General features: G+C 37.4%; 1 protein-coding gene across 3 annotated transcripts in view; it reads right to left on the reverse strand.

Annotated features, from left to right (window-relative positions):
* The window catches only part of slc12a2 (solute carrier family 12 member 2), a 58,720-nt gene that overhangs the window by 18,660 nt on the left and 25,126 nt on the right, over positions 1 to 14,934 (reverse strand). For all 3 annotated transcript variants that reach the window (XM_046861889.1, XM_046861888.1, XM_046861887.1), the window contains exons 2-13: positions 13,612 to 13,731; positions 12,007 to 12,082; positions 10,946 to 11,041; positions 6,982 to 7,121; positions 6,370 to 6,480; positions 6,164 to 6,272; positions 5,946 to 6,070; positions 5,770 to 5,854; positions 4,136 to 4,296; positions 3,918 to 4,025; positions 2,825 to 2,948; positions 2,648 to 2,749 (exon numbers count right to left, since the gene is read on the reverse strand). In XM_046861889.1, the coding sequence (XP_046717845.1) occupies positions 2,648 to 2,749; positions 2,825 to 2,948; positions 3,918 to 4,025; positions 4,136 to 4,296; positions 5,770 to 5,854; positions 5,946 to 6,070; positions 6,164 to 6,272; positions 6,370 to 6,480; positions 6,982 to 7,121; positions 10,946 to 11,041; positions 12,007 to 12,082; positions 13,612 to 13,731 (1,357 nt within the window). The remainder of the gene's footprint in view (positions 1 to 2,647; positions 2,750 to 2,824; positions 2,949 to 3,917; positions 4,026 to 4,135; positions 4,297 to 5,769; positions 5,855 to 5,945; positions 6,071 to 6,163; positions 6,273 to 6,369; positions 6,481 to 6,981; positions 7,122 to 10,945; positions 11,042 to 12,006; positions 12,083 to 13,611; positions 13,732 to 14,934) is intronic.

The raw sequence follows: 14,934 nt of genomic DNA on the forward strand, positions 1-14,934 counted from the left end.
AGGATAACAGTACAATATAATAATACAGATAATAAGTGAACAATTGTAGTAATGTAAATGTAACGAAGTTAAATGTTATTACAATATAATAATACATATACAGCTATTGTAGTTAGTGTTGGACAGTAATGTAGTGAATGTATTCGTTACTGTACTTAAGCATCGTTTTCTAGTATCTGTACTTTACTGAAGTATTTCCATTTGTGGAGACTTCAACTTCACTACATTTCAAAGTTAAATATCGAAATAAGATGTTTCTTTTTATTTATTCAGGGTCGAGCGCATGCTCCGTTTTTAACTTGTTTTGATTGAAGCTTGGTGTATCTACTCATCACCAACATACAGTTCAGTGTCAGTTCAACAGAACATTTCGAGAGGAATAAACGATGGAAGAAACTCCACACTCGAACTCGCCACAACACCTGTGGACTTATTTGCGCGATTTTTTTTGAGTAGTTGAAAAGGAGGTTTTGGGCTCATGATAATTTTAATAGATATCAGTGTTTGACTCATTAATATAATACTAGTAATAGATTGGTGTGTTAAGAGTAACAGAGTCTTTTCACATAAACTGAGTTGATTAAGGAAAAGTCTTGGGACAAAAAATGATAATAGGAAAATTATAGCCGTAATAAAATCATAGCACTTTGGATACTTAAGTACGTTTGAAGGCATTTGAGTAAATAAGTTTAGTCAGTACATCAAGTTTTACCAAAGTCTTTAAAACCCGAGTATCTGTACTAAGGATGTGTGTACTTTTGCCACCTCGGACTATATATTACTATGTACAGTTACATATTCTGGCATTTCTTTCTGTAGATTCTGTAATAAGTTACGGCATAAAATACAACAATTTGGTCGCTCTTCAGGTCGTCAGTGCACCGTTACTAAACATCGGTGATGAAAATTTTCAGTTGCTCAAGTACTTCCATCATGTCAAACCAATTTCAGACGGCTTCCCCCTCGAAGGAGTTTCCTCGTGCACTGAAACGTGTGTTGACTAATCAATTAACATCCACACGCAAGATGTTTGTTATTGAGGACGCTGATTAATTAAACAAGGTGCACATTGTAGGCATAAAATTGAAGAAATTTATACCTGGCTTGAAGACCTCCTGTCCTAAAACATTTTTAATGGCACATTATATTTTTTATTAACTTTTCAAACAAACAGACAGTATAATGTATCAGTGCCACAGTTTGCATAAGCATGAATACGGATTTGGATTAAAATGAGTTAGCATCAGTTAGAATACATATGAGAGCGGTTACAATAAATAAATGGGATTCTTTGACAAGGAGCTAGTACTAGGCTAATGGGATTTTTAGTAAGGTCAAGCAATTACACAGCTCAACTGTTACACAATAAGGCTACCCAAAGATACATTACATAAAGGGTACAATGTGGTTGGACAACAAAATCTATTTTATTAATAACTGAAAGAAAGACAGTTCTATCATTTATGCTGTGTCAATAAATTGTACCCTTTATGTTCATGAAACTGGATACATAAACGTCAGATTTAGATTAAAGATATATACCTGGTTGTCTTCTAGAGCTTTGGTATTGGAGGAAGAGCAAACCTCTTTACACAAAGAATAAATGTGTACTTAAAATGTGCTTGAAAACACAAATACAACATTTGCTGACAAACATTATAGTACTACTATGATAACCTTGTCTATGTTACCATTAAAGCTATTTAAACTCTACAGCAAAAAGCAGTCATTATAATAAATTAGAGATAAAATACTGTCACAGTTTCAGTTTATGATAAAAGATAGAGGTAGAGATATCAGTCGACACGACTACGGAAATTCTGACGTGTGCATGATGACACTATTATAATATGACAATATAAATATATACGGTAAGGATGAAAAACGATTAATGTTCAAAAATATTTCATATTTGTGCGTGAAATTAAAAATGACATACTTTTTGTAATCCAATCAGCTTTGCATAAACATGCATTTAAATTACATTCATTAGATATGTTTATGTTTTATTGTGAATAAAATATGGGTTTCGGAGCTGAGCAAATCATATTGTTTTTATTATTTTCACGGTACAGCTACATCCGAAATTATAATAACAGGAAGTAACAAAATATGCAAAATGCCTGAGACCTTTATAAATAAAATGTTAACACCTGTTGACTTTATTTTATGCAGTGTTATCCACCAATACTGGCAACCTTGTTAAATATAAGCAGAGGCAGCTGTGAATCGTGGCACAGATATTTAACAAAATTCTGTCGGGGTTTTTTTTGTAGAGGAGAACATTATTGTGTACAATCAAAACGAAGAATTTTTACAGCCTTATTTGCACATTTTCTTTTCCAGGGGTGACAATATTAGTGGAGATCACTGTAAATGTGGCTTTTGTAATGGATCTCTGAGAATCTAAATCACTCATAGCTCTAATTTAATTTAATTCTTCTTCTGATATTACACCAAATAATACATACAGAAGTCCTGCATCATAATAAATAAATAAATTATACACACACACACACACACACACACACACACACACACACACACACACACACACACACACACACATAGACACATACACAATACTTCTCATTGATCTGAAAGATAAATTGGAGACATGTTAATAACGCATGTTAATAAACCTTACCTGGAGAGTTTGCCAAAGAAGCGTGGAACACTGAGAAATTAATAAGGGCGTAGGATGCCAGGAAGAAGTTTGAAATGATTGGTGCGATGATGTTCAGCTCAGCTGGAAACAAAAAGAGACAGTTTTAAAAGATATTTTTATATATTTGGGCAACCCAAGTCTCAATTCTCTGCCTACCAATAAGGATGAATGCCAGGGCGATGCCGAACGTGAGGAAGTAGCCACGCAGGGGTTCGTTGTTCTTGCCGTAGCCTTTCCCAAAACCAGCAATGCCAGGGTAAATGTTGTCTTTGCATAAAGCCTGAAAAAAACAAAAGCATCAAATTGTGTTATGCAAAAGTAAAGAAATAAAAAAAGATGCAGAAAACAAACAGATGCATCAAGAAGCCTAACAAAAACGTTTGAGCCAACAGATGAATGCCAGTGGATTTTTTATTTATTTATTATACAGTTGCTTGAAATACAGATATTTACTCGAGGAATTTTTTACTTTTATTTATTTATTGTTTAAAAAAAAAAAAAAAGCAAGATTTAGAGAAATTCTGTGTAAAGTAACAGAATATTTCATAAACATTTTGCTGCTAAAATTTCCATCATGACAGAGAGAAATAACTGTAATGACCAGTTTTCATTTCTGTTTCTAGTAAAAAAAAAGCATCAAAAGTAAAAGTATCTAGAAAAGTCTAGTAAAAAAGTACAATACTAACAGAGAAAAATCCACCAATCAAACTACTGTCAGAATCTAAACCACTGGGTTTTCACAAATCCCTACATTTTCCTAAATGTAGCTCAAATACAAACTTGTTGATTTCTTCTTGCACAAATTGTGATAATGTGTCGCTTTGGAATATTAACTGATGTTCGTGTCTGCTTCGAGTCACAGGAGTACGGACTTTACATCGTGATGTTACACTGTGATACTGAGCAGATGAACATCCTGTGCTGATGGCAAGTCTGTCAGGCTGTGATGCAACACAGCATTTACGAAAAAAGGACACTTCCGTCCCTGTCTTGCCGCTGATGTGACCTTTGCAGCCGGATAAATTTTATCTCTAGAATTTTGCCAACTTTGTGTCAAGTTTAAGGCAAATTACGCTAAGCAGATCTCGAAGTGTTCAACAATGTCCTCGAACAGACTTTACTTCAAAAAGATCACTTTTACACGGCAAAAACGAGAACAGTTTTGTTTTCATTGCGCTGTATTTATTTAGATAAAGAATAAAATCTTTTACAGTATGTGAGTTTAGCAGCAGGGATGTTAGACACCCACCTGGAACACTTTGGGGGCGCTGACCAGAGAGGCCAAGGCAGAGGAAAGGGTTGCAGAGAAAATCCCGGCTGTGATGAGGGGGCCGAAACCAGACACCACGCTCATTATCTTTAACAGGGAAAAAGCAAGGTATTATTTTTACTTTGTTTCGAAAGCTTTTGTATAAGATATATATATATAAGTATATAAGTATATATAAATACTTGCCATAATCTTACCTGAAAGTTATTGTGGAGTCCATACTTACAGGTGGACTCTGTTCGGTTAACAGGCTTGCAGGAGGAGAAGTCAAAACCAAACCTGCATTCCGCTTCAGTGCAATTTTGCATTAAAGTGCCGTTTGCAGGGATTCCAGTGGCATCTCTCACAATGCAGGCTCCTGGTGAAGAAAATAAACAATGCTCGTGATAAGACGAGAGAGAAAAATGACAATTGCTAGAGATACAAACATTTCAGAAATTGTAGATTTCAATAGACAATAGACTGTCATAAGGCATTTCTATATGTATATATATAAAAAAGTAATTATTACATACAAAATATATATTAATATTATACATTTAAAACTAATATATATATAGTTTTTAACATACATAGATATATATACAATAATATTTATTTATATATAATTATTAGTAAGTGCTATATTTTTATTATTTAGAACGTGGCCAATATTTTGACATGTAAATTGATTTCTCCTCGTTAAACTGTTTCTCAAGCGCGTTCTCTCAGCAGCACTGCTGCTACGTGAATATGACGTATCACAACACTACGGAGACCGAGGAGTGTCCTGAGAGTCACATAGAATACAGATTAACATGGCAGAGGTAGAGCTGCGTCTTTCTAGAGACAAAACCGAAAAAGAACATCTAGGTTTATTTCATCTTTTTTTTTTTCTTTTTTTTTTTTTTTTTTGAGACTATAAAAGGCGTGTTTGTGAAAGAAAAATGTGTTAGAAGTGAAAAGGCTCAAATTGATGATTTGCTGTCTGTCTCAACCAAAGGAATAAAAGCGAACTGTCTGTACAATATTGAATTGCATAGAATCATATTTTTTCCATTGCATAAAATCGTTCGTATTGTGTTAAATCAAATCGGACCGCAATGCATCCTAAAAGGGGTGAATCATATCACATTGCATCGGTAGCTGCTTCATATGCATCTTTAAATGTATTGTATTATTGGCTATTAATCGAGATTAGAATCTCATCGGCCTCAGATATGGAGGTGCACATCCCTAATATATGTACACAGATTTTATGTACAGTATATATGATATTTATGAGAGCAGTCAATCGATTATAGTGTTTAATCGTGATGCATCGCATGTCTGTCATGAGTTAACATGCATTAATCGCAACTTAATCGCACATTTTTATCCGTTTTAAATGTACCTAAAATTAATACTGTTCAAATGTTTATTATTAGTGAAACCAGACTAAACATAGAGCATGAGGACAAAATATTATTGTAAAAAGTAAATCAAACGTAAATTATTAGGACAACAAAAGGAATTTTGTGCCATGTTTCTACACGGACTGTTTTAATTGCCGGATGTGTGCTTCATGACGGATTTTGGTGCTTGATTTAAAACTTGACGCATTAGTAAAACAAATGTTTAGTGATTAAAATATATTTTAATATCTGTCTACAGAAAGGACATCATTAATAAATGTGTGTTGCGTTAAAGGTTTTAATTCTGTAATTAAATTTTTTATAACTTTTACATTTATTTATTTTTATATTTTTTATAAAAGTGGTCAATATATATATATATATATATATATATATTTTTTTTTCCCTATCAAACATGTAGAAACAGTAGAACACAAGCTCATCTCAATGCCATTTACCTGCGCTTACAGCAACTCCCACATACACGATGCCTGTAATAAGTATGGCTAAAAGGGTTCCCCTTGGGATTGCCATTTGAGGATCCTAAATGAACAAAACAGACATAAATAATTCAAATACACGGCTGGGTCTTTAGCCAGAGCTCTTATTTTATCTAGTAATTTTTCAGCCTCACCGCAAGATCTCCTGAGATGTTGGCACCAGCCAGAATGCCAGTAGCCGCAGGGAAGAAGATCGCAAACACTGAAAAGAAAGTTTCTCCTCGAAAGTCTGGTAATAAATTTTCCACCAGGATGCCGGCTAAAGAGGACAATAAAATAACATGTCAAGAGGGGAAAAAAAACCCTCTGTGAATTATTTAGAGCTGCGTTTGTATAAAAGATACGACCGTACAGTCATAGCCGAAGAATCCTTGCTCTTTCTTAAAATCTAATGGTATAAATGAACCAATAAAGTAGTTGAAGATGGCAGTGATTAAGATGACCAGCAGGAAGATCTGAGCCTGGGAACAAAAACAAAAAAAATGCATAATGTTAAGCTTTTGTATTAATAAAATGAGTAATAAGTGGATCATAAATACAAATAATAAAATGCATCACCTTGGCCTCCCATTCCATTCCTGCCACAGAGATTCCGAGGAGGATAATGACAGTGATGATTCCTACAATTCGGATGTCGTTGATCTGATCGAGCATGATTAGATTAGACGCCTGTGACAGGATTAGATTAATTAATAACAGACTGGTCAATCGGTTATCCCTCTTTTACAGTTTTAAATATGTACAAATTTTACACATTCAGACTTTTTCCGCTCGCAATTCCAACTTTGTTCCCGCAAATCTGACCTTTTTTCAGCCAATCGGGTTGCATGACCCCCTCTGTAGTGCCAGAAAGCTTTACACATCAAAAATGAAATATTCCAATCAACTAAAGTTTATTTCTATATTATTTTCCCAATGGACATCGTCTCAAAGCAGCTTTACAGAGTGTAAAAATTATAGAACTAAAATGAAAATAAGTGAACTATGCGTATTTATCCCCAATGCGCAAGCCTGGGCCGACTGTGGCACGGAAAAACTACCTTAGATGGTATGAGGAAGAAACCTTGAGAGGAACTTTTAATCATTTGGAAATGTGGAAATGAGCTTCATACATACCATTTAAACAGTACAGCATTAAAAAATACAAAATTATAAAAAACAGTGTCTTACATGAAGCAGCTCAACGACAGTCTCGGCAAAGCCAACGACGTACATAGCCACTGCCACAGCGTTGGCGAACGCAAAAATGAGGCCAATGGATCCACCAAACTCGGGGCCTAAACTTCGCGATATCAAATAATATGCCCCTCCTGCAGGAGAAAAAAAATCAATAAAAAATTTGAAAACATTTGCATGAAACGCTTCGAGTTATTGAGCACTGTGTCTTTGGAAAAGTTTTTAAGATACATTTCTGAATTAAAATAATAATAGCATAATGACTTGGCACATAGATCAGGCCATAATCCAATGGAGAAGCCCCCAAAAGAAATTTCTGGAATACCCAAAAAAAATGTGTTGTTATTCTTTTATGGTGCAGGTTGAGAAAATATCTCCTCTGCAAGCGCCAGCAGCTATCAGGGCATATAAACTATGATTAGAGTGACTGCTAAATTTGATTAAACCCCAACTCTGCTATCGTCCTTCAACTTCGCTAAGGTTTTTAATATCCTGCATAGCGAACATTTCTAGACAAAACACTATCAGCATCAGTTAGGTTTTTTTTGTCCTGACTTGAAACTGAAACTAGTCCTGTGCATACAAAACCTGACCTGATGTGTGGACAGATTGTGCTGTAATCTTAGAAAATATAAATCTCCCTAGCTACGATATGATTACGCTTCCACGCTGAAAGCAAACGTTCAACAAAAACAAAAAAAAGTCACTGAGCAGATTGGAATCGTTTTCCACAGAAAACGTTTGGTAATACCCCATTGTGTTTTCCCACAAATGAAAATCCATGTGCTTCCTTTATACTCTAGGCAAGTCATGGTAAGTAATTTACAGGCAGAGGCATGAGGTGAGGGTCATGGTATATATATTAATAGTACTGCTGAGTATGCAAGAAAAAAAAAACAGAACAGATTTATGCCTCATGCCAACAGAAAATCTGGAACAACAGTGAATCTTTGCCTAATCTTCAAAGGACAACGGTGTAAAGGCAAGTGAACCAATGTTTCGGCCATATTAAGATTAAAACAGCAATTATTCTTCAGTAACGATGTACAGCTTTCCAAACCTAAATGGTGCTGAAGTTCATCCTAAATTTCATTTCAAGCCCTATTTAGATTGCACTACATTCAAGGGGGCTTTTTTTTGGAATACTTCCAGAGATTTGTATTTTATCTACACTAAAAAAAAACAACAACAAAAAAATACAATATCTTGAAAATGTACAAATTGTTTGAGTAAATCTTATATTACATCAAACTAAACAGAAGAGAGTGAATCCTATTTTCTGGTAGGTTTCCTAATTTATTCACAAAATGTAGTTTCTTTTTTTTAATAAAAGATGGAACAAGCCTGTTTCAAGCTTGAATTGAGTACAAATGGTTTCAAATCTTAAATAGGTTTAGGTTTAATGAACTTTGTTTATTATAATCTCATAATGGAAACTACTAGACGAAAGTGCACTAGAATATGTCATACATCTGATTTTAGGTATTTGAAGTCATTCGGTCTGGATGGCACACACAAAACATAACAAAAGGATGTTTTATTAATAATAACAACCCTAGAATATATACAGTACATGCTGTCTAAACTGACATGGTCATAACCCCATGCTTTTTAGCATGTTTTCATATAAAGTCAACCAGGTACCTTTCCTGTTTCCTGAAACCAAAATGCATCCATGCCTTCAAATGCTTAAAATGCTGAACAATAAAATCTGTGCTTAGATGAGAGTTTTGGGTAAGTTGTGTACCTGTGAATTTACCTAGGAATTGTCCTCAAAGTTGTGATGGTCATGTTCAAGTACACTATAGGAACAAAGAGGATTGGGACTCTGGACTTTCCCCAGCTATATGTGGTCTTTAGGTGCAGTAGCAATAACATTTTCCTTCACTTCAACTAGGGGACCCAGACCTGTTTTGAGCAGGACAATATCCCTGTGCACAAAGCCAGCTTTATAAAGATATGCTTTACATGGGTTGTCAGTGTATGGAAGATCTTGAGATACCTGCTTTAGAGCTTGAAACCCAACCCTATTGAACACCTTGGGGATAAATGTGAAAGCTGGCTGCACCCCAGGCCTCATCACCTCACCTTCATCAGCACCTGACTTTACTAACACTTATGCCTAAATGAGCAAAAACCTCCACCAGCATACAACGAAATCTAGTAGAATAGTCTTTTATAGTCCTCTTTGCACAGTACTGTATATTCAGAGTATACCGTAGGTTTACTGGTTGCCGCTATCTTGTGTTACGTGTATTGTCCCACACTGTCTTGTGTTGTCTGTCTGCACTGCTTGCACTCGGTTGCACTTGATGCACGTTGTGTAGCTTTATGTTGTGTGTTGTAGCTCTATGTTGTTTAGTGCAGCACCAGGGTTCTGGAGAAACGTCTCATTTTCACCGTGTACTGTGTACCACTGTGTATGGAAGAAATAACAATAAAATCCTCTTGACTTCTTCCCAGAAGAGTGGAGGTTATTAAAACAAAAAAATGGGGTCTAAATGTGGAATGAGATTGAAATGTGGACGTTCATGTGTTGTATGATAAACATGCATATATGGTAAAGAGTCGCATCTTGGAGACTAATACAACGATAGCTTGTATGATGATCACTTATTCTGTATAAATCAACTGAAATCCTCTGAAAACACTACTAACGAATCATAGCGTATTCCCCGAAATCAGATATAGATACATTACATTAAAAGCAGCCGTTATGCGTATCTCCGTTATGAATAGTCTACAGTGTGGTCAGGTATACCAGAGGTCACTATGCCCTTCTCATGATCTCTCCATTAGTGCAGTGTTGGCCAGACTCAGCCGTGACTCGCTCCCAGTCTCGTATTTCACCTTGCGCCGCCTGCCCAGTACACTTTTCTCCTCCTCCTCCTTTTCTCCAAGCCTGAACACTTCCTCAATTGATACGCTGCCTTATGAAAATATCTTTATCACATGCCACAAAGTACACGTAAGCTTGACCCCGGCTTCGTCCGTCATCACAGCGGCGGCGTTATTCAGAGCGCTATGACCTGGTGCGCATGATGTCTGAAGGACACATCAGCTACAAAGGCAGGATCTTAATATCGTACATGAGCTAAGACACCCACGTTTGTGCTTATGCAATATCCTGACCTACCTGGAGGACATGATGACATGCTGGTAGAATAAAGGTAAAGAATTCCAGCGATAATGAAATTTATCGGATTAGGAAGATGTGGCGAGCTTTCGGCCAACTATGGGCTAGACTTGACAAACACTTTACTATAATATAATATACTGTAACTGGCAAAAATCTAGAATGTAAATAATATCCGCAAGAGTGCTAGGAATTAATTTTCACATATAAATAATGAATATTTCCTGGGCTGCTTTCACACTTTAACCCACTTTCGGTGAAGAAAAAAAAATAAGATAAATATATATAAAATATACAGACGGACTTCAAGTGCAAAAACCCAATCCGGTGACTGGTTTCTGTGAGCAAGAGCAAGTTTAGTGATGTAGAAGTGGCCTACGGGAGCCAGGAAAAATGCTAGTATTAATATATACAAATAAAAGAAGACTGACGCATGCACATGCACACACACACACACACACACACACACACACACACACACACACACACACACACACACACACACACACACACACACACACACACACACACACACACACACACACACACACACAGCAAACTAATAAATTGTGCGCACAATAAAATCTGCTCGGAAATGATCTTGGAACATGATCCACTACAGTATAAGAACACTATAAAAACTCTCAGTGCTTCTGAGTGATTACTCGGTGTTCAGAGCCTCACTGAGAATGGATTAGACGATCGTGACAGTTTCTCTCCAAGTGAAAATTCATATAACGAAAGAAAGTGAGAAGGTCTTTGCACTCCAGCTTTGTACATCATGTCAAATGTGTGTGAAAGAAGCAACGTGAGTCAGGATACCTCCTCGAACAAAACCGTTGGTCGCTATGGCCGAGGTGGAACACCCGGTGATGGAGGTCACGATGGTCGCCATGGCGATAATGATGCAGGAGCACACTGCGAGAAGACAAAAGATAAAGTCAAACTAGCATCTTGAGGGAGAGCCCTTTGGAAAAAAGTTTGACATTTTTTTAAGATTTTTCAAGAGATTTTCAACTGGCTAAATAAAAGGAATAAGATTGTGTTTTTAACTGGAGTATATACATATTATGGACAAAAGTATTTGGACACCATACATCTCCAGCCATATGTGGATCTTCACCAAACTCAAATACTATTTAAATTAAAATTACACTACACAGACACACAATTTTCATGACCCCTGACTTTCCAGCCATATGGGGTTCTTCCCCAAACTGTTAACACAAACTTGGAGGTACACTATTGTGTTCGATGTGTTTGGATGCGTTGGAATTAAATTTTCCATTCACTTGAACTAGGAGATCCAAACCTGTTCCAGCATGACAATGCCTCTGTGCACAAAACAAACTCCATGAAGATCTGCTTAACATGGGATGGAGTGGCCCGTTATAAAGCTCTGACCTCAAGCCTATTGGACCCCTTTGGGATGAATTGGAACACTTCACCCCAGGTCTCCTCGCCGCACTAAATGGGGACTAAATCTGAAATGAGATGTTCAAAAAGGACACACCGTTCTTATGCCCAGGTGTCCACAAACCTTTGTCCATACAGTATACAAAACAGACTAATACAAGTACAACCCTCAAATCATGATCTAGATCTTCAATGGGAATTGGGCCTGTGTTAGCGTTTTTCGTTCCTGCTCTCCATCAAACACATTTGCACAGCGTCTGATGAGTCACACCTTCCAAGAGTCAGCGCTTGGAACGATTTCTGGAAAACGGCTTTGTGTTTTGACATTCAGCTGCAGGTTCCACCTTGCAGCGCCGTTCAGCGTGGGAATGTTGAACGGACACAGGGTGATGGAAGGCCGTGGCGGTCGTGTGAATTAAGACGCGAATCTAATTCACATAGGCTGCACGGAGACAGCGAGAACCTACCAATTCCAGCCTGGCCCACGATCCATGTCATGCGGATGAAGAGCATCACACCCCAAATGTTCAACATGCAGCGGACCTGCGCAGAGGAAGGATGGCGATTAGGTTTTGATGCAGACAACTGAGCAAAGCCCCAAAGCCCCCCAAAACACCTGAAAATGTGTCATTTACACTCCACACTGATGTGTGAGGTGTTAGGCTTAGAATGGAATGATGGCGGATATCAGATAATGACATGAACACCCTGTGATGCACCGAATACTTTTTGTTTTTTTTGCTTTTTTTCCATCACCTTGTTCTGTTATCTGGCTTTTGTGTTCGAGTGAGTAGGTGGAAATGAATATGATGAGTATTATTAGCACAAGGAAGCATGGCCTGGACGTGTGTCTCCCAAAAAAGTGACAAAGCCCAGAGATTATTCTTGCACTTAGAGCTTTAGCTGAAAGCATACTCTCCTCTCTCGTTCATAAACAAAGGATTTTTTCAAAGCAGGGCTACTTAGACTGCTTTCAAACCTATTAATCGCTTTTCCATGTGGAATTTATTTTATTTCTTTCGTTGCCATTTGGTTTGTTTTAGTTCCACTGTAGTCAGAATTAAACACTGGCTGTGGGAATATGTGGCGCTGAACATGTGCTCATAAAACACTATTCCTTAGTCATTAATACTGCAAAAGGAAGTAAGTATCAACGAACAAACCTTTGCCACGTGCACATAAAATCAAATAGCTAATAATAACTACATGACGAAATTATCTAGATCCAAATATCCGTCTCGCATGCTCAAAAAAATAAAATACATTTTATATTATTTTATATATTTCCATTGTTGACTCGATTCGGAGTCACCTCTCGTTCTTAGTCTCCCCCCATGTACCAGAACAAACGTCGTGTGAAGATTCCCAAAAAGCGCCACCTTGCTGAACGATTAGAGTTTAAAATAACAATAACGCAAACCTCTAGCATCAGCTATGGGCAAGATGGAACAAGTGGGACTAATGAGCTGTACAATTCCCACCATGGGCTCGTAAATCCGGAGTGGAGTGCGACTCGCGCTCATTCATATCTCTTGCTTCGAAATGAGCAGCGGTGAGAGCAGCTGATCTACACCTACACACGATCTAGGATACTTCTATCGAGAGAGTGAAATACAGCAATCAGGCATAACTTTTTGACCACCTGCCTAACAGTGTTGGTTCCCCTCGTTGCTGTTAAAACAGTTCTGACCCGTCGATCATTAACAGCATTAAGGTCTTCAGCTATTTGAGCTACAGGAGCTCGTCTGTTGAATCGGACCACACGGACCAGTTTTCGCTCCCCATGTGCCTTAATGACAACATGTTCACTTGCTGCCAAATAAATCCCACCCACTAACATGTGCTATGATGATGAGATAGTAGTAAAGTTTTTTTTTATTTCACCGCTCATAATGTTATGTTATAATGTCATGCATGATCGATGTATACTGACAAATCATGGAGCACACGAGTAGACTTTGGAAAGAAAAGCGATCAAAACATTAAAGCCTTTTTTTTTTCAGCTCTTGATTTTTGTTTTGCTTTGTTTTTTTTTTACAGACTCTTGGAAGATGATATATAAAGCAATTTACCAGCACTCCTTTGACCCATCCAAATTTCACAACTCCTTTGGGCTCGGTTGCCTCTTTGGCTGCAGCCTCTTCAGCAGGAGTCAGCTCGTCGCCGTTGGCAAATCCATCCTCAAACGGCTCCTGAAACAAGAAAGGGGTGTATTATTAACTACAAGGCATGAGATATGAGCTTACAACTACACAGATAGAGGTGACATAGGTAGCATTATAACCTAGCATTATGCAGTGGTTTTTGGTACACGTCATAACTGGAACCTGTGGGACCCTTTTGAAAAATTTGCAGGAAAAGAAAGGCCATTTGGTTTATTATTAAAGTGTATGAGATGCCGTTTGCATGATTTGGGTTTACATTTAAGTGGGTTACATGATTCATCCGTTAATATGTTAATAAAAAGCACCAACTAAGATCAATTCAATTTGTTTTTAGCTGTGTAGCATGTTCAAGATGAAGTAATTATAAAGTTATACAATGTACATGTCTAGTGCCTATAAGTTTGTTCGTTATAACTTAGTTTATTCCTAATGGAGAGCCAGTGGCATCAAGGGTCAAGGAAAAACTCAGAGATGGCATGAGGTTTCGCCGAATTGTCCATTGTTGGGGTGTGCCTTTCAGTGATCTGCGCTTAATGCTAAACTGTTCATGCAAACTTTAGTCCTAAACCATTGTATTTATTAGAATACATTACAGGGTGATGTGAACGATAATGACTAGAGGTCGAACGATTAGTTGGTTTTGCCGATTAATCAGCATTGATAGTCGATTGCTGGAACTATGGGCAAAAATCCATACCAATAGTTTTTCCGGGCTGCCATATAGAAAAAACTCTTTTTTTTTTGTTGTTGTAAATGCATAAGGAAATTACCAATTAATTGTATATTTTTTTATTTGAACGAGCTTGTGGTCACTGGGGTGGGGAGAACCATTCTCATAACCATATCAAGCATATTCCCCAGATCGGATTAAGCCTACTCTTATACCAAAAGGTATTTTATTGAAGAATTCCCCCCGAGACGGGAATTCAGCTCACAAAAAGAGATTGGTTGGGTTTATATACAGCCCATAATAAAACTACTGTCAAACTCGTTTCCAAAAATAACTCTCGAAATTCTTCTCATTCTCTCGCTGCTTCCTCTGTCTCATTCCTTCCACCCGTTGCCACTTCTGTCCAACACGCGCACACACACACACACACATACACACACACGGCAATATCTGTCCTTGGATCTGCGGAAGGTCAAACACAGGAAGACTCCCTCCTGTGTAGGGACAATGCTTTGACGTCGGCTGCTGAGCTTCCAGTCCCTTTGGGGGCACTACAGTAT

Source organism: Silurus meridionalis, chromosome 11, assembly GCF_014805685.1.
Source record: "Silurus meridionalis isolate SWU-2019-XX chromosome 11, ASM1480568v1, whole genome shotgun sequence".
NCBI classification, from domain to species: Eukaryota; Metazoa; Chordata; class Actinopteri; order Siluriformes; family Siluridae; genus Silurus; species Silurus meridionalis.